Source organism: Copadichromis virginalis, linkage group LG12 (assembly GCF_057382275.1).
Source record: "Copadichromis virginalis isolate Kocher_CV1m ecotype Utaka linkage group LG12, C_Virginalis_male_GT1.1, whole genome shotgun sequence".
Lineage (NCBI taxonomy): Eukaryota > Metazoa > Chordata > Actinopteri > Cichliformes > Cichlidae > Copadichromis > Copadichromis virginalis.
The window spans coordinates 1350535-1373967 of record NC_140629.1 but is presented as its reverse complement, the minus strand read 5'-3'; the positions used below and the strand labels follow the sequence as shown (position 1 = coordinate 1373967).

The 23433-nt window shown below is 44.3% G+C and overlaps 1 protein-coding gene across 1 annotated transcript in view; it reads left to right on the top strand.

Annotated features, from left to right (window-relative positions):
- pdzd2 (PDZ domain containing 2) overlaps positions 1 to 23433 on the top strand; it is an 89408-nt gene that overhangs the window by 14398 nt on the left and 51577 nt on the right. The window contains exons 2-4 of the mRNA XM_085474292.1: positions 15754 to 15844; positions 17148 to 17456; positions 18985 to 19460. Of these exons, the coding sequence (XP_085330418.1) occupies positions 17334 to 17456; positions 18985 to 19460 (599 nt within the window). The 5' untranslated portion in view covers positions 15754 to 15844; positions 17148 to 17333. The remainder of the gene's footprint in view (positions 1 to 15753; positions 15845 to 17147; positions 17457 to 18984; positions 19461 to 23433) is intronic.

Below are 23433 nucleotides of genomic sequence, written 5' to 3'. Positions count from 1 at the left end.
GGGTGTATACGAGAAGCAGAAGAAGCAGAGGGGATATCCAGTTTAAGTTTAGATAGTATTTGTAAAGATATTGACCATATCCTTTTCTGAAAGTGTGGATATAATGGATGGGGTAAGGTACTGGCATGCTACAACTTTATAGTTGTTAAGTTCTGGCTACAAGTATACATACCCATCTTGTACATTTTTTTATTTTATTATTATTATTATTATTATTATTATCATCATCATCATCCTCCTACCCAATTATCTGTTTCTTTTAATCAGAGTATGCTGTTTTAATGACTTTACAATATCATTTACATTGTGTTCCTTACATTTTCCCCAATTGTATGTTATATTAATCCTATATTTCCGTTTTAATATTTCTAATGTTTGCCTTGTTTTCTTCACTGTCTGGTCTGCCTCTGTCTCACCTGTATGGATGCATTTACACCTAAATGTCCCCAACAAAGGATGTTTTAATTCACCACTATTCCAGTGAAACACGAGTCTCGCACCTTCCTGCTACCGGTCTGGAGTTTTTGTTCACCAAAGCACACACCAACTTCATACTGACGGACAGATCACTGCCCTTTTGCCGCCTTGTCTGACCGTGTTTTGTGGCTTTGGTTCACTTCGCCTCACTCTTCCCCATTCTTGTCATTAAATCAGGCCGTTCTGCAACCATGGCAGCCATTCAATCTATGGCTTTATTCATGGTGTATTTTACCCCTTCACCAAAGGCCGTTTTCGTTTACAACATTATATTTGCAGTGTTCGTCTATCTATCAATATCTGCGGAGTATTTTTTAACGAGTATCCTGTTTTCTAAAGCACAGCATGTAAAGGGTAGCTCGGTTAGCAGGATGCTAGCATGTAGCGCTTAGTGAGACACGCCTCAGACGAGTTGAGCAAAGACCCCGTCTGTGTACTTTATACGTGAGCAACGGATTTAAATAAAATTAACGTTTCAAAAGACAAACTTGAAGATAAAAAACAATATACTTACCGGAGAATCGCCAGGGTTTGCCGCTTCCATCTTGCTGCTCCTAAATTCAAAACTGCCTCTGCAGTCAGGCAGGGGAGGCGTGGAAATTGTCTTTGAGTTAGTCAAACGTTTTCCTTAGTTCGAGTAGATGATAAAATAAAAATAAATGGGATTTTAAGTAGGACTAGGCGTTCTGTAATGATCTCTATTTAGGAGAAAAACTTAATCACTCACCTCTAAACAGCTCTCTTTTAGGAGACACACTGCTGGCTAACGGTGTCATGTGATCAAACAGCGTAATTTAATTGGCCGAGAGCCACTCGACTCGATCTGGTGCTGATTGCTCTGGCTTGGGTCATTAAAGTTCATCACTTTTGCAGGTGAATTTTTGCAGGTGAATTTTTGCAGGTGAATTTTTTTCAGGTGAATTTTTTGCAGGTGAATTTTTGCAGGTGAATTTTTGCAGGTGAATTTTTTTCAGGTGAATTTTTTGCAGGTGAATTTTTTTCAGGTGAATTTTTTGCAGGTGAATTTTTTTCAGGTGAATTTTTGCAGGTGAATTTTTTGCAGGTGAATTTTTGCAGGTGAATATTTTTGCAGGGAAATTTGGAGGATAAAAATTCAGTGTCATAAATTCAATGTCTAAAAATACTTTAATTCTGATGATACTATATTTCTTCCATAGGAGAGGGTTTTCAAGAAACACTGTTAAATGTTCAGTTTCTATGCCATATGTTAAAACAAGATCTAGAGTGTGATTAAAGTGGTGGGTGGGTTCTTTTACATTTTGAGAGAAGCCAGTTTGATTTTCCGAGTTTTACAGCTGGGGTGGATGAGGCTAAGCATCAGGCTTTCAAATGAATTAAAAGTCTGTCTGAGTCTTTGGTTGATTAATCTGATTGTTAAGTGATGATGTGACGAATCCTACTTCCGGGCCTAAAGTATTCTACGTTTAATATGGCTTTTGTGTTGTTAACATGTTTAATGTTTTGTATTTTCTTCTATTTAATCTCAAAAAGCTCCTAAAATAGTGAGTGATCACTGTTGACCTCCCTCGGCTTTTATTACTGCTAATCATTTATTTAAGCTCAGTTTTTAAAACCTTAGGATGTAACTACAGCCCAGCCCATGCAGCAGTATATGAATGACTAACCTCGTATTGTGGATGGATTATCTCAGTTGTTCTCCTGGCTGAAGTTTGGTCCTTTTACAGCATCCCGCCATGCGATTACATTTGTTCCTGACCACCGAGAACACTCACGTTAACTTTTATCGAGTGGGAAAAAAGTTAGCTTGTTTATATTATGCTAACATAGCTGTGTCGCTAGCGGTCACGTAGCACATCATTATATACCAGCTAGCCCAACTTCAGTAACCCTACAAACGTCACTGCTGTTTAGTTTCCTGTCTTCATTTACGCTGGAAGTGATAACAGAGCTGTACGTTTGAATCTGTTTCCAAAACCCCGCAGTCAGGACATGCTATATTGTATTTAGATAGAAGCTAGCGAGCTAACTCCCTGCTAACTTCTAACTCCGTTAAATGTCATAAATTCCGTTTTCATGGATGCCTGGATGTTAAACTCAATTGTTACACCTGGTAGAGCAGAACGCTGATCATTTTATTAAAGATGAAAGACTTTAGACAGTTTTTCAACTCTTTTTTTTTTTTTCTGTTTGGGAGCTGACACAGTCTCTATGGAGATGGGTTTTTGGGGGGTAGCAGGAGGAGAGAAGCTGCAGAGAGGCGTGTAAGACTGCAACTCTGCTTCCTGGTCCCAACTCTGGATAGTCATATTTTGGGGGGGGTTTAATAAATTTGTCCATATTTCTAGAAATGAGAGCTGCTCCATCCAAAGTGGGATGGATGCAGTCTCTCCTAACAAGACCAGGTTTCCTCCAGAAGGTTTGCCAATTATCTATGAAGCCCACATCGTTTCTGGGACACCACTCAGACAGCCAGCAATTTAAGGAGAACATGCGGCTAAACATGTCACTCCTGGTCTGATTGGGGAGGGGACCAGAGAAAACTACAGAGTCCGACATTGTTTTGGCAAAGTTGCACACAGATTCAATATTGATTTTAGTGACCTCCGATTGGCGTAACCGGGTGTCATTACTGCCGACGTGAATTATGATTTTACTGAATTTACGTTTACCCTTAGCCGGCAGTTTTAAATTTCCTTCAATGTCACCTGCTCTGGCCCCTGGAAGACAATTGACTATGGTTGCCGGTGTCTCTAGCTTCACATGTCTGAGAACAGAATCACCAATTACCAGAGTTTGACCCCCGGCGGGTGTGTCGCCGAGTGGGGAAAAACGGTTAGACACATGAACGGGTTGGTGGTGTACCTGGGGCTTCTGTTTAGGACTATGCTTCCTCCTCACCGTCACCCAGCCGCCCTCTTTCCCCAGCTGCTTGGGGTCTGCCGGGGAACAGCTAGTGGGGCCTACGCTATCTTCGGCTGCACCAGCTACAGGGGCCTGGCTAGCTACGGGTGAATGAAGGGTGCGAAGCCGAGTCTACAATTCAGTAATCCTGGCTTCCAGAGCTGCAAATATGCTACATTTGTTAGAGATATCATTACTGCTAAAGGAAGCCGAGGAGTAACTAAACATCTGACCAGTGGCGTGTCTAGAAAATTTTTGTTGGGGGGGCCAGGTAGGGGCACAGATTTGGAGAAGGGTGGCAGATGTAATTGGCAGATAATGTTTAAAAAAAAATTCTACCAACCATTAACCATAATTCAATAATCCTATAAACCTAATAACCGAATGAGCTTTTAACTCTTATTAGAATGAGATTTTAACCACTACGGTGCAAAGTTTTTAGATACTGCGTTGATAAAGTACAAGAGATACAATCAGTGCTTTGTCAGTGTTTACTCAGCATTCAAGGACAGCAATATTTGCATAGTATTTTTACTGACATATAGTGCACATATGTTTTGGGCAAAAACATTTTTGAATATTAAAATACGAACATTTGTAACAAACAATTGACAAATTAGCCAATGCCAATGTAAAATTTTATCTGCCTATTTAAAAAAAGAAGATAATCTTCTCACAAACTGGTGTTTGATTTTGAAACAGGAAAAAAGTGGGGAAACAACTGAAAAGACTAACATTTGAATAAAACCTGAAAGCAAGTAAATACTTTCTATGCTGCCTTATGGTAAACTTTGGTAATATTGATAAAGAACAGCACTGGCTGATGATGAAATACAGTCAGCTGGCATGGTGACACTGCCAGTATTAACCTGCAGGGCTGGACCGGGACAGAAAATCGGGCATTTTGACTAGAGACCGACCCACCAGGTATTAAAGCCATAAAGCCTTTGAATGAAAACAAATGCTGTTAAGATAAGATAAGATAAGATAAGATAACCTTTATTAGTCCCACACGTGGGAAATTTGTTTTGTCACAGCAGGAAGTGGACAGTGCAAAAGTTATGACGCAAAAATTAGAATACAATAAGAATAAATACAGTACACAACTGTACAGAATAGAATAAAATAATATACTATATACAGTAGAATAAAATAGAATAAAAATATACAATAAGATAAAAATAGAATACGAATATACAACTGAGTAAAAATACAACGATGCCAGAAAAGATTATTGCACTTAGTGTTATTGCACATGTGTGGATGTGTGTGTTTGTTCAGTTAAAGTCTTTGTTGTGGAGTGATGTACACTGTCTTGTTGGTATATGTATGATTTCTATACATTTTACATCAGATAAAAACTTTGGTTGTAAGATTTAGATAATTATTTAATAAAAGCGAGATATTTTAAATGAGAATAAGAAAGAAAAGTATTTCTTTGTGCCCCACCTCTCCCTGTTAATTCCCTACCTGGCCCCCTGGCATAACTTTGCTAGACCCACCCCTGCACAGTTACCAGCTGTCAGCTACGTAAAAAAGGATCCTGGTGTTATTTGTCTCTCAGAAACAGTTCATAACTTCCCTTCAACTCATTCATGTCACCTAAACCTGTTTCTCCATCACCTGTTCAGCTCTGATGATCCAGTAAGGGCATCTCCTGGTTTCATCTTCATGTTTCCCTCTCACCACATATCCAAACCGACATCATGACCAGCAGCTTTACAGCTGTGGCTCCAGCAAACATCAGCTGATACTGGAAATTAATATTAAATAAATTCTAACAACAGCTGATCAAGCTGAAACGTGCTGCTGTTGTTTAGCGCGACATCTGCTGGTTTCCTCTTTCTGGCACAAAGTGGGCGATAAATAAACAAGAGAGAAAAGCTGATCATTGATCAGTTTCATGATTGAAGTAGCAACAGGAGAGGGAGGGAAGAGAATGAGAGAAGAAGAGGCAGCTGTGCAGCGTAAAGACAGAATAAATCCAGCTTTGTGTCTTTTTCCATTCTAGCTAAAGTCCGGGACAAACTGCGTCTCTTCTCAGCTCAATACGAAACGCGTAATATTTTCTCTGAATGAGGGACCATTCCATTTTTAAGGAGCCGTTGGCAACTCTACTAACTAACCTTATGAATAAAATAAAGTTCACTATCAGTAACATCATAGCAACTGAACAGCTGTACAGAAACTCCGTCATGCTAGCTCGGGCAGTATGAGTTATTGCAACTGACGGTAAAAAGTCAGCACAACAAAAATAAACTCCACCTAAACTTAGTTTATATCTGACCCAGATAGACTGCAGCTCATAACTTCTTACCTGAAGTTCAGTTCACCTGACACTCGGACCGGCGGCTGCCTCGGGTCTCTCCTCCTGCCTCCCCTTCCCTCATCCACCTGCTGGCCTCTGTGGAAGCCCCGCCATAGCCACCACCAAACAACTGAGTTATTTTTACACATGGACCTGCATCTGGCCAATCCACCACCTCTCATTGTTCATGCCCTTACAAAATAAAAATAAAAAATAAGTCACCGGGCATATGCCCGGTATGCCCGATGGCCAGTCCAGCTATGTTAACCTGCAACCAAATCTGCAGCTCCATACAGCAATGTTACGACTTAGATTACATCTTATAACTCATAACTCTTATGTTAGCTGCCCTCAGTAGCATACTGTCTGAAATATTCGAGGGCTGCAATAATTCTTTAAGTGTTATTTTTTCCTTGGGATTCTAATTTCACCGAAGTTTACTAAACTCAACAAACTTAATATTACTTACCGGGACATTTATTCTGTCCTCATTTTCTTTCACCGAAAAATTGTTTCCTGCAGTGACGTCTTTCGTGCTTGGCTCTCCTACCTTTGCTAACGTGATGCACATAGCGCAGAAGCCGATGCTGCATTCACTTACACTCGGATATCTGAGCTTCACCGTGAAAACATAATCTGATATTTGATTGAATTGTATTGTTTTGCCTTTGGGGTGGCACCTGGGGTGGCCAGTCTGGTTGGGGGGGTGGCCTGTGCCCCCCTAGGCCACCCCGCTGGACACGCCATTGCATCTGACACAATGAGCAAGAAAGTGCAGGAGGGACAGGTGAAGTAGCCATGGTGCTAACGAGTCGGCTACGAGCTAAGCTAAGCTAGCGAAACAGTACAGAGACAGTGAGTGAATACTTTGGCTATAAATTAGGTAGTGAGTACTCAGAAAGTGTGCTTCGGATGAAGCACGTGAAGATTATACTATGAAAAAAGAATGTATTTAAAAGTTTTTAATTAAATTGCTAAGCAGATAAGCTACTCAGAAACACCACTGTGTTTGAGCAGGAACAGGAAGTGATACTCTACCACAGAGAGAGTGAACACCAAGTGACCTTCACATAAAAAAATATTTTGGCATGCGACTAAAGAAATCCTAGGTCACACCGGTGCAACCAGCCGTTCGAGCGCCAGTGCAACCGTAGAGCCCTACATGGGAAGCAAGAAATATTCCCATTGCTTAACTGATCTTGAGCCAGGAAGGGATCTATTAGTAACCAGTATGAACAAGTGAATAACTGCTGCAGATAAAAGCTTTGTGTATGCAGCTACACATGTGATTATTGTATAAAGGTTTGACATGGAGACTTGTGTGTATTGTTAAGTTTGCACCAGTCCAAACTCGAGGAACAGAAACCTGGTTGCCTCTAGGTTAGAATGCAAGTTCGAACAAGTGTACAAGTCTAAGAACCATTACTGGTTCACATAAATGTTGAAGGACGAATAAATCCCCCTGTAAGAAAACACAAGTCTCTTTTCTCTCAGTTATATTGTTTATAATATTACATCTTGGCTGCGTACGACTCTGGATACTGTAGCTCCTGTGAAAACTAAGGCCTCAAATCAGAAGTACCTGACTCCGTGGTATAATTCTCAAACACGTACACTAATGCAGATGACTCGTAATCTGGAGAGGAAATGGCGTGTCACAAATTTAGAGGATCATCATTTAGCCTGGAGAAATAGTTTGCTGCTTTATAAGAAAGCACTCCGCAAAGCCAGAACATCTTACTATTCATCACCAGTGTTCGGACTAACGCGTTATTAAGTAACGCGTTACAGTAACTACGTTATTATTGCGGTAATGAGCACAGTAACTAGTTATTATGCCAAAATCAGGAACGCGTTACTCGTTACTGGGATTTAGATAGGGTCGTTACTCGTTACTTCGTTTGGTGGCATCGCGTAGTTTCCACAGATTCAGTAACATTAGCAAGTGGTGGAAGCCAGCAGGTGGATGAAGGAAAGGGGACGCAGAAGGAAAAGGGACCCGAGGCGGCCGCCGGTCCAAGTGTGAACTGAACTTCAGGTAAGAAGTTATGACCTGCAGTCTCTCTGGGTCAGATATAAACCAAGTTTAGGTGGAGTTTATTTTCGTTATTCTGACTTTCTCCGTACTGCGTGCTAGCTAGCATGACGGAGTTTCTATACAGCTGGGTGGTGCTATGAAGTTAATGATGTTGAACTTTATTTTGTTCATAAGTTATTAGAGTTGCCAACCATCCCGTCTGGTATTCAGAGAAAATATTACGCGTTTCTTATTGAGGTGAAAAGGAACAGTTTGTCCCGTAATTCAGCTGCAATGAAAAAGGCACAAAGCTGGAGTTATTCTGTGTCTTTGCTGCACAGCTGCCTCTCCTCTCATTCTCTCCCCCTCCCTCTCCCGTTTCTACTTCAATCATGAAACTGATCAATGATCAGCTGATCAGCTCTCTTGTTTATTTATCGCCCACTTTGCGCCAGAAAGAGGAAACCAGCGGATGTCGCGCTAAACAACAGTAGCACGTTTAAGCTTGATCAGCTGTTGTTAGAATTTATTTAATATTAATTTCTAGTATCAGCTGATGTTTGCTGGAGCCACAGCTGTAAAGCTGCTGGTCATGATATGGTTTGGTTATCTGGTGAGAGGGAAACATGAAGATGAAACCAGGAGATGTCCTTACTGGATCATCAGAGCTGAACAGGTGATGAAGAAACAGGTTTACCTTTTAGGTGACATGGATGAGTTGAAGTTATGAACTGTTTCTGAGAGACAAATAACACCAGGATCCTTTTCTAAGCAGCTGACAGCTGGTGACTGTGCAGGGGCGGGTCTAGCAAAGTGTTGCCAGGGGGGCATGTAGGGCATTAACAGGGAGAGGGGGGCACAAAGAAATACTTTTCTTTCTTATTCTCATTTAAAATGTCTAGCTTTTAAAAAATAATTATCTGAATCTTACAACAAACGATTGATAGATTGATGCATATATACCATCAGAACAGTGTACATCACTGTCACAACAGTGTTTATTTTCATTCAAAGGCTTTATGATTTTTCCTATAATGGTGGGCCGGTCTCTAGTCAAAATGCCCGGGACGATTTTCTGTCCCAGTCCAGCCCTGTATGCAGCTCATCTGCAGTCTGCTGTTACCTACATCTTCCTATTCAGAAGGCAGAATTTCCGAGTTCTGAGTACAATCAAAGCACCACGACTGCAGTTTTTGTGTTGGATGTAAAAGGCGCACATGACGCTGTGACGTAGGCTAGAATCATGGCAGCGGTCAATGACGGTCCAGGCGTGGGATTTCTCTCGTGGAAATATGCACATTATCTTTTTCTTTCTATTGGTAGGTGGCACAGTGCACTGTGGCAAGTAAGCAAGCTAGAAGACTGCAAAGTTATGGGAGCAACACATTAACAAGAGAATTCTGAGTAAAACCAGTTACTTTCCCTAGTAACTAGTTACTTTGAAAGTAACGAGTAACTTGAAGTAACTGAGTTACTTTTGAGAGAAGTAACTAGTAATGTAACTAAGTTACTATTTTAAAGTAACTTACCCAACACTATTCATCACTGATTGAAGTAAATAAGAACAACCCCAGGTTTCTCTTCAGCTCTGTAGCCAGGCTGACAAACAGTCAGAGCTCTGTTGAGCCAACCATCCCTTTAACGTTAACTAGTAATGACTTCATGAACTTTTTGACAAATAAAATTTTTATCCTTAGAGAAAAAAATGACCAATAATCATCCCACAGATGTAATATTATCTACAGCTACTCTTAGTACCATTGATGTTAAGTTAGACTCTTTTTCTCTAATTGATCTTTCTGAGTTAACTTCAATAATTACTTCCTCCAAACCATCAATGTGTCTTTTAGACCCCATTCCTACAAAACTGCTCAAAGAAGTCCTGCCATTAATTAATGCTTCGATCTTAAATATGATAAACCTATCTCTAATAATCAGCAGTGAAATCTGTGCGAATGTTTTTGTGTTTCTTTTGACTCATCGTGAAGCAGCCGTTCACACTGAATGAATCGTTACGCAGGACGAATTTGCTGCATTTATTTTTTCACATCAAGTTCAATGGTACGATGTTTTGGATGTGTATGAACATCTGACCAATCACATTGTTGTGTAGTGCTGACACAGTCAAAACGCTGTTGTTGTGTCACAGAATGGCTCACATTCTCTGACTCCTCGACTGTGGTCCCATCCTGCTAACAAGAGCTCAAACCGCCCACTGACATCCTGCAATATCAGTCGCTCTCCCTGCACCGTTTGCCCTTCTTGTCATACGAAGCACGTGAATGACTCAGTGATATGACACAGCCCTGCCACGGAGGGCGAGACACCAGCAGCTGCTGATATGTAAGGAAATATGGATACTTACGGATGTGGGTGGCAGGTGGCAGAGCAGGTCAGCCACTAATCAGAAGGTCGGTGGTTCGATCCCAGGCTGCCTCCTGGCTGCATGCCAGATATCCTTGGCATCTTGGGCAAGATACTAACCCCATGTTTGCCTACTGGTGGTGGTCAGAGGGCCCGGTGGCACCAGTGTCCGGCAGCCTCGCCTCTGTCAGTGCGCCCCTGGGTGGCTGTGGCTACACTGTAGCTGCCATCACCAGTGTGTGTGTGTGTGTGTGAATGGGTGGATGACTGAATGTAGTGTGAAGAGTGCTATACAAATACAGGCCATTTACTTCCTTTCATGTGACATATTACTGATGTAGATACACAGGCTATAAGCAGCTGCTTAGAAAGCCAAAGATGCAACATCCCTCGGAAAAAACATGTTTCAGTTTTATTATGTGGCAATATCATGCAGCTCATTAACAGTTATTCCATAATGGAATTAAACTTTTTACTTGAATATTCGATACAGTCCCATAGTCACAAAGTAAAGAAGGTTTGTTGAAATTCTTGCACATTTATTAAAAATCATATTTAAAAATGACGTGTAGCTGAGGCTTCACACCTTTGACTGCAGTTGCAGCTTTAAGTCTTTTCGAGGATGATGCTACGAGCTTGGCACGCATATCTTTGAGCAGTCTCTCCCATTTATCTTTGCAGAACCTCTCAGCCTCCGTCAGGGTGGGTGAAGAGCATCAGTGCACAGTTATTGTCAGGTCTCTCAGGGATGTTCAGTTAGCTTCAAGTCTGGGCTCTGGACATAAACAGAGACATGCCTTTTCTTTCTCCTGCCCGTCCGTGTCATACTATACTACATATATACTATATACATGTCATAGTTTTACTTTTTTATGTTCATAACTTTGTAACAAGTTGAAGCATTTTGTCACAATGGAGTGTTGTGTATAGAAGGCTTTTTGTATGATTACAGGAGGTTAATATAGCTGCAGTTGTACACGGACGCAACCTGCTCTGCTCGGGCCCCACACAGCTCACATAAACTGCTGACAGCAGCTCAGCGTGGCCTGAAACAATAAATATCTGTAATCCCCGCATGTTCCAGTGGCCCTGTGTAGCCAAACACACTGTGTCCTGTGCTGTGTGCTTTATTTCAGAGCTGAAGCTAAAAAATAAGAAAGGGAACTACAACTAACTGAATGTCAGTGTAAGTTAACACACACACACAAACTGCTGACCTAAGAAGTCTAATCAGGTTATAGTCAGTGAGCAAGTCAGAGCTGTACCAGGGGGCCAGATCACTGAGATGCTCTACTGGTTCCCAGTTCAACACGCCTTTAAAGTCCTTCTGTTAGTTCATAAAGGGATTTTAATACTGGCTTAATGTGGTTACATCTCTGGGTGTGCTTACTATGCTCCTTTCTGTCATCGTTGTATTTTTACTCAGTTGTATATAGTATTTGTATTTGTATTCTATTTTTATCTTATTGTATATTTATTTTATTTTATTCTACTGTATATAGTATTTTATTTTATTCTATTCTGTACAGTTGTGTACTGTATTTATTCTTATTGTATTCTAATTTTTGCCTCATAACTTTTGCACTGTCCACTTCCTGCTGTGACAAAACAAATTTCCCACGTGTGGGACTAATAAAGGTTATCTTATCTTATCTTACTCTTTAAAAGGTGCTTGAATTCTCTGAGAGGGCTTGTCGTGCACAGCATGAAAACTCTAAGACCAGGCAGCAAAGGAAGTTTGACCTACTTGTTGTGCATTGAAACACTCATTGAGTGTCCTCAGTGAGCAGAAAGGATAAGGATGCCACACCGAGGATGTGGACAAGTGGGTGAAAAATGCATCTGGCAGACAGCTCAGCCAAGCAGAGAAAAACATCCTCGCCAAAGGGCTGAACGTTGCTGTGACGCAGAGACAAACGTGGGCCTGTCTCAGCAATGCAAAGCCCCCAGCATCCAACATCAGCATGGAGGAGAGGAAGGCACTCACATCAATTAATAATGACAACAACATCATCATCCTTCCAGCAGACAAGGGTAGATGCACAGTTTAAACCAGAAAGACTGTCATGAGAACATTTTGTCACTGCGCAGTGAGAAAAATACTTACAAGCTCCTGAAACGAGACCCAGGAAGTGTTTACATGAAGAGGCTGATAGACTGTCTTACACAGTCGACTTTAATGACCAGACCCCATAACACTAGTTATACCCAGGGGAAGCTACACTAAGGTTGGGCGATTGGACGAATATATCGACTATTGGCTGAAGGACCAGCCTGCCTGGAGCGCTGAGAGGTTCACACGCTTCCCATAAAGCCGGCTGAGGTGCTGTGTCACAGTGGAGGAAGTGGAGTGGGTAGGGGTGAGCAGCCGTCACTCGCAATGAATCGTTTTCTCCTGCCTTTGAATAGGACAAGCAGCTGGGACTGTGTCGTGGTTCTTTTCTCCGTGTGTGGGCGTCAGAGCTCAGCTTTGTTGTGTTGATTATTTTGGCCTCGGCTCACCCTGAAGTGTTGACACTTGTGTTGTGTTGCTTCCTCCTCACTAGTCTGTGAATAAGCGACATGCAGTGATTGTTTCCTGTGGCTGCTTGGGTTTGGGGGGAGCAGAGGCCTCATCTATGCTGTGGCCATTCTGTGCATGGACAAGCCGCTGCCTTCAGTGGAGTTTAAGTATCTTGGGGTCTTGTTAGCACCTGCAGTGATGCAGATGTTCTACCAGCCTACTGAAGAACGTGCAGAGGGAACCTGTAAATTTACTTGCTGTGTTCCTACCATCACGTATGGCCAATGGGTAGTGGGTGGCTTGCTCATAGGAGGCCATATGGTTGTTGGGGTTTTTGTAGGGTCTACCTTACAGTATAAATCACCTTGAGGTGACTGTTGTTGTTGCTGGGTCTCCCTTAGAGGTAGGTTGAAGAACTTCAGGAGGAGCTCAGAGTAGAGCTGCTCCTCATTAAAGAAGCCAGTTAAGGTGGTTCATCTCCTGGTGCCTCTGAGCTGAGGTGTTCTGAGCATGAGAGATGATGTCTCGCCGCTGGTTTGGGAACGCCTTGGTTCCCAGGTGCAGGAGGTGGCCTAGGATGTGTGGACTGCTGCCGCTGCGACCTCTGGCCTCTGTTTATTTTAATATGGCACTTCCAACAATATAACAGTAGTGGAGAACAACAGAGAAGTTAAATCCAGAAGAAAAACTATGTTTTTCATCTAATTCAAACTTCGGGTCCATGTGTGCACAGACTATTTAATATATGAGTGAAGTGCCCGATGAAGAAACTGAACTGGCAGACCACACAGAGCAGCACTGAATTATGGGTATCCTGGAAGACAGTCAGAGACCTGCCATAGTGTCATAGCTGCGTGTGCTCCAGATTACAGTGATACTGTGGGTTTGTCCTGTAGTCTGTAACAATGTGGCACTTTAGATCCACTGAAATGAGGCTGTTTCTAATCTTTGGCCATATGGTGCCTGGACGAAGAGTGGGCTGTGGGGGTGGGTGAAGCATGTAGGTCAGCCTGGAACACAGAACCAACTAATCCCTGTTGCCAAACTATAGATGGACAGAAAGAATGCTTCAACCAACAGTCTGAATAATACTGAGCTCAGCTCGACTCCATTAATGAGCACATTTCAGACTTCTCCTCTGAACCCCACTGTGGGTATCTCACTGGAGACTCAAATGAAGAGTAATATCAGCTGTTCTGTAAATGTTCTCAGCAGTTTAATTAGAAAGTAGCTTATTGATCCATCCAAGTCTTAGTGTAACCGCCTGTAGCTTAGAAAAGAACTGTCAAATTCAAAGAATGATCCCAGACTTGATTTCAGTTCAGTTTTCTTTCTATGGCACCAGTTCACAACAACAGTCACTTCAAGCTGCTTCTAGCTTACTCTGAATATCCTCATGCTGTATCTATTGTGAGGTATGGAGTGTTTCTGCCTGGGGCCGTGTGAGATGACGATCAAATTATACTTTTTCGTGGTGTCACAAAATAAACTGCTTACAGCAATGTTTTCATGGTTTGGATGGTCGACACGTGGATGCAGGCACAGAGGATCCCAGCATGACCAGTGAAGACGAGGCAGAACCAGTTAGCTCCAAACAGAAGGACCGGTCCAAACGCATCCAGGACCTTACTCCTAAACGAGGGGCTGCCTCTGTAGCATGGACATGGTTTGGTTATGAAACGTCTGACACAGACCTGAACCTGCACAAAGTGGCCCCACCCCCACTCAAACATGACAAACCTCTACCACCTACGCAAGAGTCACGTGACAGAGCGTGGAGAGAGTTTACAGACGAGAGGCAAAACGAGCCGTCAGGTGCTCCAAATAAACCTCAAACATTAGAACAGGCTTTTCCCCGCAGCACGCCGTGTAAGAAATACAAAGAAAATGGCGGCCGTTACAGTGTCATGCATTGACTCCCAGCTGAAACATTCACACAGGTCGAGCTGCTGAGATTCACAGAACTGACAGAAGATGCACTATTTAGTGATCTATGTGGTTATCGGGAGGAGAAATATCATATATCAGGATATGAGACTGTGGTCGTATCACAGCACCCACAGTCATAGAACTGTGACGATGCACAAACCTCTAGAAATTAAAAATATTCCACAGTAGATATTTGTTGTAGGTTAGCTAAGAAATGAAAGAGGAATAAACTGAACAGAAATCTGTAGGAAAATACTGCAACGACAGAAGTGCAGCTTTGTGTAACCCAGCAGGGTGGCTCGGGAGGCAGAGGAGGTCATCTGCAATCAGGAAGGCTGGTGGTTTGATCCCTGGGTACGCCACAGGTACTAAGCCCAAGCTGCTCCTGATGCAGCCATCATAGTGTGAGAGTGTGTGCTAGCTGTACAAAGTGCTGTGAGAGAGTAGAAAAGTGTTATATAAGAACCAGACCAGGTACCAAAGAGTCTTCAGCTGTGTGACACTCACACTGGTAGAGCTCCCAGCTGATGGAGAGTAGAACTGAAGCGTCTGGGAGAGACATAGTTTTAACTTTATAAGCAGCTCTTATCATTTATGTACCAGTGACATTACTGTCATGGCTCTTTCTCATTCATTAGATGGGATGGGCCTGCTAAGCTGATATATAGATGCCCATTGGCATTACCAAGATGGCTGACCGATGCCTCTAAGGATTAATGAAACATACAGTGCAGTGAGAACAACGTGCGACTTTCCCAAGTACACAACGAGTAACCGCTGTCATCAGCACACACCTCCACGCCCACAGAGATGTTTCTGTGAGCTGAATGTTCCCACAGCTCTGAGTGTGCTTCATGCAGAGCTGAGGCTCCTTCTATGAGGTCATCATCACCAGCTGCTTCCTTTATCACGTCTAATGATCACTGACATGTGTGCAACAGGCCTGATGTGGAGTCAGCTTCACCAGTTTGACTGTGGGTGCTGAGCCAGCAGTCCTGTAGATGGGCAGCATCGTCCTGCTACGTGTGTGGAGCACTGAGCCAGAGATTATGGGGGGGGGGAGTGCTCCATTTAGGAGGATTTAGGTCATTACTGGAAATGTCATGTTAATGCTGTTGTTATTGAGCTGAAGTGTGTCAGCAGATGATCCTGTTCTCTTCTCAAACTTCAGTCTGGAGATTACAAACCCTTCGTAGCCTATCACACGGGCTTATTGTAGACAAATGCAGATGTGATGTCAGCACAAATAGATACAGCTGCGTTTGTTTTCAGGCTTCCTGTGCTCACATACACTGGATGCACTGAAGGATCCTGTGAATGCCCAGGAGCTGCTACGTTTCTGCACTTGCTGGAAGCAGAGCTGGTAAGTCTGTGATGATCTGACAAAGGAACTAATGCATTTGTTTGTCATTTGTTAACTGAGTCTTAAACTCCATCACTTATCTTTGTCCTTTATTGAACAAGTGAAAATGTCATCTGTTTGTTGAAGTGCAAAAGCAAATGAAACCCATCCTGTATGGTTTTTGGCTTTCTGTCAGTCAGTGAGGAGTCCAAGACTGTAACTGCAGTTTGTCTCCTCAGAGCATACACCCTGTACTATACCCTCACCCCGGGACGTTTAAAGTAGTTGTTCCAGCCCACGGTTCAGCTCAGGCCAGGACAGGGCAGGCACTGTTTGTGTGTACAGGAATAGCAGACGCAGATGGTGCCACAAAGCCCAGCAGTTTATTTGAAGCCCAGGCTCTACATAGTCATTACAGCGTGGTCTCATGGTAGCCTGCGTTTTTGTCTATATCTGCCACAAATGTGGCTACGCTTAGCTTTAAGTGTGCACATGCAGTGTCAGCCCAGAGTCCTCGGGAGCAGCTTGTTGTGAACGGGCCCCTGAAGATCCTGCTGGCTGAGCTGAAGTCAGTTTGATCACCCAGGTCACTGTGTGTGAAATATCACAATCATTTCATTGCTGTTGATCTCGTGCATATCCTGCATCTGACTGCTTCGCTAACAGCATCAAGACTCAGTCTTCAGTCATAAGATTTGAATGTCCCACATAACACGGTGAAAATCTGAATTCTCTGCACAGTTTCAATCCGAACTATAAATACACACAGCCTGTCGTATCGCTGCTCTTTATTCTACAAACTCTTTCTGTGAGACGATGAAGTCAGCAGGTTCCTGTGTCGCAGTCACAAAGACCAGGTTGTTTTCAGCGTGTAGTGCTAGTTAGTCCTAGTAACTGTTCCTCTGCCTCTGTACGCAGCGCGGCTCTTTTGTTTTGTTACGTTTCAGTTGTGATGACGTGGAGCAGACCTCTTCCTGTTTAGCTGCTCAATATAAACGGTTCTATAACAGCCACCAACATGGCATAGCTGCACTGAAGCCTGAACAGCAGTAGGCTAGCATTACGTTGAGCTATTTATTTTATATGTACTTTGGAAATGAAATGATCGTGCACAGTGCTTTTTGATTGGTTGGTGCTGTACATCGTAAAACTCTGAGCTCTTTACCCTCCAGGCTCTGTTTGGTGCACTGTTACCATGTGAAGCATCAGAGAGCACAGACGTGTGCGGCAGGAATGACTGACGAGCTCGATGACTCAGGAAAAACAAACATTATCTGTGTGTGTATTAAAGTCTGTATCACACTGTTTCTGTCTCGTGCTGCAGACCCACACCAGACGTGTCCTGTCAGTGATGACATCCACCCTGGTTCACATCTCCGCCACACTGTCTCTGCACTGCTCTCTCTGAGAGATGGGTTCGGGGCAGCCGTCCCAGACTGGTTCCTGCTCCTACACTGATCATTGGAAGCATCAGAGTGGCGCCTGGTGAAGGACAAGGGGAGATGCCAGGATGCCTATCACTCAGGACAACGCCATAAGCATTCTGTCACTGCTGGAGGATTGGCGTGGGGCTCACAGCACGAGGTCACAGCAGGATGATGATCTAAGTCAGGACAGCTCCTCTGGTTACACGGTACTGACCAGTCTCTCCACATAAGATAATGCTGCATGCTCTCATTGATGTTACCTGATTCCACCTTAAATACCAACCTCTGAGTGGGAGGACATGCATCACACCAAGAAGTCAGACAGGCAGGATGCAAACCTGTTAAAGACATGGCCTGACAGCAGATGAGGGAAAGACAACGATACACAGAAAAGTCGTTCACTGCTCTGTGGTGACCCTGGGCTGGGCAGAGCAATCAGAGAGCTCGGAGACAAATACTCACGGGGAGTAAAACATGCACAATTCATTTAATTATTAAAATGTCATTCAGATGAATTCAGTTTGATTTATACAGCACCGAATCACAGCAACAGTCGCACTGACAGAAAAACAACAGTGTGTCTACATTACAAACAAACAAGACTAACGATGACACATTTCCCACCACAACCTCATTAATGCCCAGACAACTCAACATTGTGCGCTTTGTTCTGGCTGCACAAGCGTCGTTTTTTCCATTTTTACTGAACAAAGTTTGATGGTTTTGTAGTTTCACCTACCAAGTGAAAGATCCCTGGTTTGATCCCAGGAGGACGCACGGCTCCGTACGGTTGCTTCTAGAAGCAACATCTGCTTTCATTTGGTGTAATAAAAACAAAACCAACGTCTTTTTCTACCAAAAGGTGGAGTGAGACTTCATGACGTGCTCCTACGTGAGCATGCCCTCCACTTCAGTGCACACCATCAGAGGACTGTTGAGTCGTGTGTCTCTCCCAGCTGCTGTTTGTTTTTGTCTGTTACAGTGAAGCTGTTGGTGATAGCACATGCTAGCACATACTAGCACATTCAATGTAATATTTGAAATAAGACCAACAGAAATGAATAAACAAACAGATAAAGGATTCCCATAAACAAGAGGAGCCAGTAGATCAGGGGGTCAAACTGAAACGAGCGGAGAGCCGCTGCTGGCGCTGTCGTCTCACACGTTAGTGTTCAGCTAGGACAAAACAAACAAACAAATATTTCCTAAAATGTTTCGTTTGTTTTTTAAATTTCAAATCTTGTATCAGACAAAACTGCAAACTTAGCTGAAGCCTTCCAAACACACTGGTCCTCTGTGTGCGCGCACGTTGTGTTTGTATAGAACAGAATAAATAAGTGCACACAGTGTGCGACTGTCACCGACAGCCTCAGCAGGTTTGTGCTCTCTGCTCGTGTCGTCTTCATAGTCAGTCATGTTGTGCTTTTGATTTTCCTCCCTAACAAACAGTCACTTCAAAGACAAACTGCATTATGTTTCTCCACATCAGTGTACGGGCCGCAAGTGGCCCGGGGGCCGCGAGTTTGACACCCCTGATCGAGATACTGTATAGCTGTTCTTGCAGGAGCAAAGCGTGCTCCGTGCATTCACATCACAGTTCTGAAGCTGCTGACAGGACAAGATTAAAAAAGAAAGAAGGAAAAATTAAAAGTGGCCTGTGAGGAACAGAATTAATGTGTATTTGTTGAAAACTAACGTCTGTTTCCTGATTGGTGACTCTTCTTCTCTCTGCAGCGGCTGGATCCTGACTCCTACCAGAACGGGGATGGGGAGAGTGTGTGCAGCACTGTTAGTGGCGGAGGACATGTGGAGGACACGTCCCTCTGTCTGGCTGCTATTCAGAAGTTGGTGGAGTACATTCATTTCAACTTCATGGAGGGGGACACAGCTCCATCAGCCAGCCGGGCCTCATACAGTGAGGCGTTAGATGTTGAGCTTCATACGGTTTCCCTCAGTAAGGATGAGGGGGATGCTGCGGACTTCGGCCTTAGCTTTGGAAACATCCCTATTTTTGGAGACCCAAAGGGAAGAAAGAAGGGAGGCCCGAGGAGCAGGAGGGATCAGAGCCCCATCATGGATGTGGGCTGCATCTGGGTGACGGAGGTGAGGAAGAGGAGCCCAGCAGCTCGTTGTGGTGGGATCAAACTGAGAGATGAACTGCTGTCACTGAATGGGCAGCTAATGGTGGGAGTAGATGTCAGTGGAGCCAGGTAAGATTAATAAAACCTGATATATGAGTGAAGATCTTTGAAAAGTAAATAACACTCATTACCTCCACAGCAAATACACTGAAGACACAGGCATTGATAACCATCATTCATCATTATGATCATTCCAATCCTATCCAATTTTATTTATAAAGCACTTTAAAATACCCAGCACAGGAACAAAGTGCTGTACAGAAAGTAAGTTAAAACAATAGAATAACAGAAAACAGCAAAATAAATAAATAAAACACATAAAACATAAAATTGGATTATGATCATTAACAAGTGTGAGCAGCTCTGTCAGAGCAGACGTTTTGACAGTTTGCTGCAATGCCACAGTCTGACCCAACAGAGTGATCAGAGCTCCAAGCACAGTGGCACAAGGCTCATGATTTGGACTGGGGCAGCTTGAAGTCCTCTCTATACCCAAGTGCTCTACAGTGATGAAGAGAGTGTGAGCACATATATATATATATCAGAATCAGAATCAGAAACTTTATTGTCATTGTCATGAGAACAACGAAATTAAGAATGGTCCCCGATCATTGCATCATCCCTAGCAATATCAAAATATAAATAAAACAATAAAATTCAATAAATAAAATAGATAGAATACTTAAAATACTAATAAGATATAACAGTAAAACATTCACATACATTCCCACACACATGCTTCAGGCCGTGCATAGATTAACACAAGAGTGGCGTGATGGACATTTTTTTGTAGTATTCAGATGTGTTATTGCAGTTGGATAACAGCTGTGTTTGAGTCTATTAGTCCTTGCTCTGATTGCCCTGTACCGTCTGCCTGAGGGCAACAGTTCGAACAGGGAGTGGCCAGGATGTGAGGTGTCTTTTATGATGTTTTGGGCCTTTTTAAAACAGTGGGCGTTGTGTAGAACTTCCAGTGTGGGGAGAGGGCAGCCAGTGATCTTTTGGGCGGTGTTAATGATCCCTTGGAGTGCTTTCCTCTGAGCCCCTGTGCAGCTAGTGTACCAGATGCATATGCAGTAAGTTAGAACACTCTCAATGGTGGCTCTGTAGAAGGACACCAGCAGTCTCTGTGTGATGTTATTCCTCCTGAGAATTCTCAGGAAGTACAGTCTCTGTTGGGCCTTTTTCAGCAGCTCGGAGGTGTTCACACTCCAGGAAAGGTTCTCCTCTATATTGACTCCCAGGAAGCGGAAGCTTGCCACCCTTTCTACACAGTCCCCATTTATGAATAGTGGTTGGATCTCTGCCTTTTTCCTTCTGAAGTCTATTATGAGTTCTTTGGTTTTTGAAGTGTTGAGGAGGAGGTTATTGGCCTTACACCATGACGTCAGCTGCTCCACCTCGTCTCTGTACGTAGACTCGTCTCCCTTGGAAATGAGCCCCACCACTGTGGTGTCATCTGCAAATTTCACAAAGATGTTGCTGTGGTGGCGAGGAGTGCAGTCGTGTGTGTAGAGAGAGTAGAGCAGTGGACTGAGCACACAGCCCTGGGGTGAGCCAGTGCTGAGACTCAGGGCTGAGGATGTGTGATGGCCAACTCTGACTCTCTGTCTACGGCCCGAGAGGAAGCTATTGATCCACATGCAGGTGCTGTATGGAAGCCCCAGGTCTTGTAGCTTGGCCACCAGTTTGTGTGGAAGGATGGTGTTAAAAGCTGAGCAGTAATCCACGAAGAGCATCCGCACATAGCTACCATGCTCTTCCAGGTGAGTTAATGCAGCATGGAGTGCTGTGGCTACAGCGTCTTCCGTGGATCGGTTTGCTCTGTAGGCAAACTGGTGTGGATCCAGGCTGCGGGGCAGGGCTGCTGTGATGTGTCTGCGGACCAGCTTCTCAAAGCATTTCATTACCACTGGGGTGAGTGCCACCGGTCTGTAGTCATTCAGGCCGGTGATGTGGGGCTTCTTAGGCAAGGGGACTATGGTGGAGGACTTCAGGCAGAGTGGGACAGTCGCCTGTGCGAGGGATTTGTTGAAAATCCTGGTGAAGATCCCAGCCAGCTGTCCTGCACAATCCCTCAATATTCGACCTGGCACACCATCAGGACCCGCCGCCTTCCTCGGGTTAACAGCCTGCAGCATGCGCCTCACCTCGTGCTCTTCCAGGGTGAGGGTGGTGCTGCTATGGGTGGCGTGTTGCTGCTGTGGCTCCAATACCTCCGGTACCCTGGTCTCAAAGCGGGCAAAGAAGATATTCAGCTCCTCTGCCAGCTCCAGGTCACCGTCCGCAGCTCCGAGATTGATCTTATAGTTGGTTAGGTGCTGGATGCCTTGCCACACCTGCCGGCTGGTATTACTCTTCATATATATATATATATATATATATATATATATATATATATATATATAAAAACACCCAGCACGCCCCTGCGGGCGGTTTATCCTTCAAGCTCGGGTCCTCTACCAGAGGCCTGGGAGCTTGAGGGTCCTGCGCAGTATCTTAGCTGTTCCCAGGACTGCGCTCTTCTGGACAGAGATCTCCGATGTTATTCCCGGGATCTGCTGGAGCCACTCGCCTAGCTTGGGAGTCACCGCACCTAGTGCTCCGATTACCACGGGGACCACCGTTACCTTCACCCTCCACATCCTCTCGAGCTCTTCTCTGAGCCCTTGGTGTTTCTCCAGCTTCTCGTGTTCCTTCTTCCTGATATTGCTGTCATTCGGAACTGCTACATCGATCACTACGGCCGTCTTCTTCTGTTTGTCTACCACCACTATGTCCGGTTGGTTAGCCACCACCATTTTGTCCGTCTGTATCTGGAAGTCCCACAGGATCTTAGCTCGGTCATTCTCCACCACCCTTGGGGGCATCTCCCATTTTGACCTCGGGACTTCCAGGTTATACTCGGCACAGATGTTCCTGTACACTATGCCGGCCACTTGGTTATGGCGTTCCATGTATGCCTTGCCTGCTAGCATCTTGCACCCTGCTGTTATGTGCTGGATTGTCTCTGGGGCATCTTTACACAGCCTGCACCTGGGGGTTTTGCCTGGTGTGATAGACCCCAGCCTCTATGGATCTTGTGCTCAGAGCTTGTTCTTGTGCTGCCATGATTAGTGCCTCTGTGCTGTCTTTCAGTCCAGCTTTGTCCAGCCACTGGTAGGATTTCTGGATATCAGCCACCTCCTCTATCTGCCGGTGGTACATACCGTGCAGGGGCCTGTCCTTCCATGATGGTTCCTCGTCTCCCTCCTCTTTCTTGGGTTTCTGCTGCCTGAGGTATTCACTGAGCACTCGGTCAGTTGGGGCCATCTTCCCAATGTATTCTTGGATGTTCGTTGTCTCATCCTGGACTGTGGTGCTGACACTCACCAGTCCCCGGCCCCCTTCCTTCCGCTTAGCGTACAGCCTCAGGGTGCTGGACTTGGGGTGAAACCCTCCATGCATGGTAAGGAGCTTTCTTGTCTTTATGTCAGTGGCTTCTATCTCCTCCTTTGGCCAGCCTATTACCCCAGCAGGGTACCTGATCACGGGTAGGGCGTACGTGTTGATGGCCCGGATCTTGTTCTTACCATTCAGCTGACTCCTCAGGACTTGCCTGACCCTCTGCAGGTACTTGGTGGTTGCAGCTTTTCTAGCGGCCTCTTCATGGTTCCCATTCGCCTGCGGGATCCCCAAGTACTTGTAACTGTCCTCTATGTCTGCAATGTTGCCTTCTGGTAGTTCAATCCCCTCAGTTCTGACTACCTTCCCTCTCTTTGTTACCATCCGGCTACACTTCTCCAGTCCGAACGACATTCCAATGTCATTGCTGTATAGCCTGGTAGTGTGGATCAGTGAATCGATGTCTCGTTCACTCTTGGCATACAGCTTGATGTCATCCATGTACAGGAGGTGGCTGACAACTGCTCCGTTCCGTAGTCGGTATCCGTAGCCAGTCTTGTTAATGATCTCACTGAGGGGGTTCAGGCCTATGCAGAACAGCAGTGGGGACAGAGCATCTCCTTGGTAGATCCCGCACTTGATGGTGACTTGTGCTATG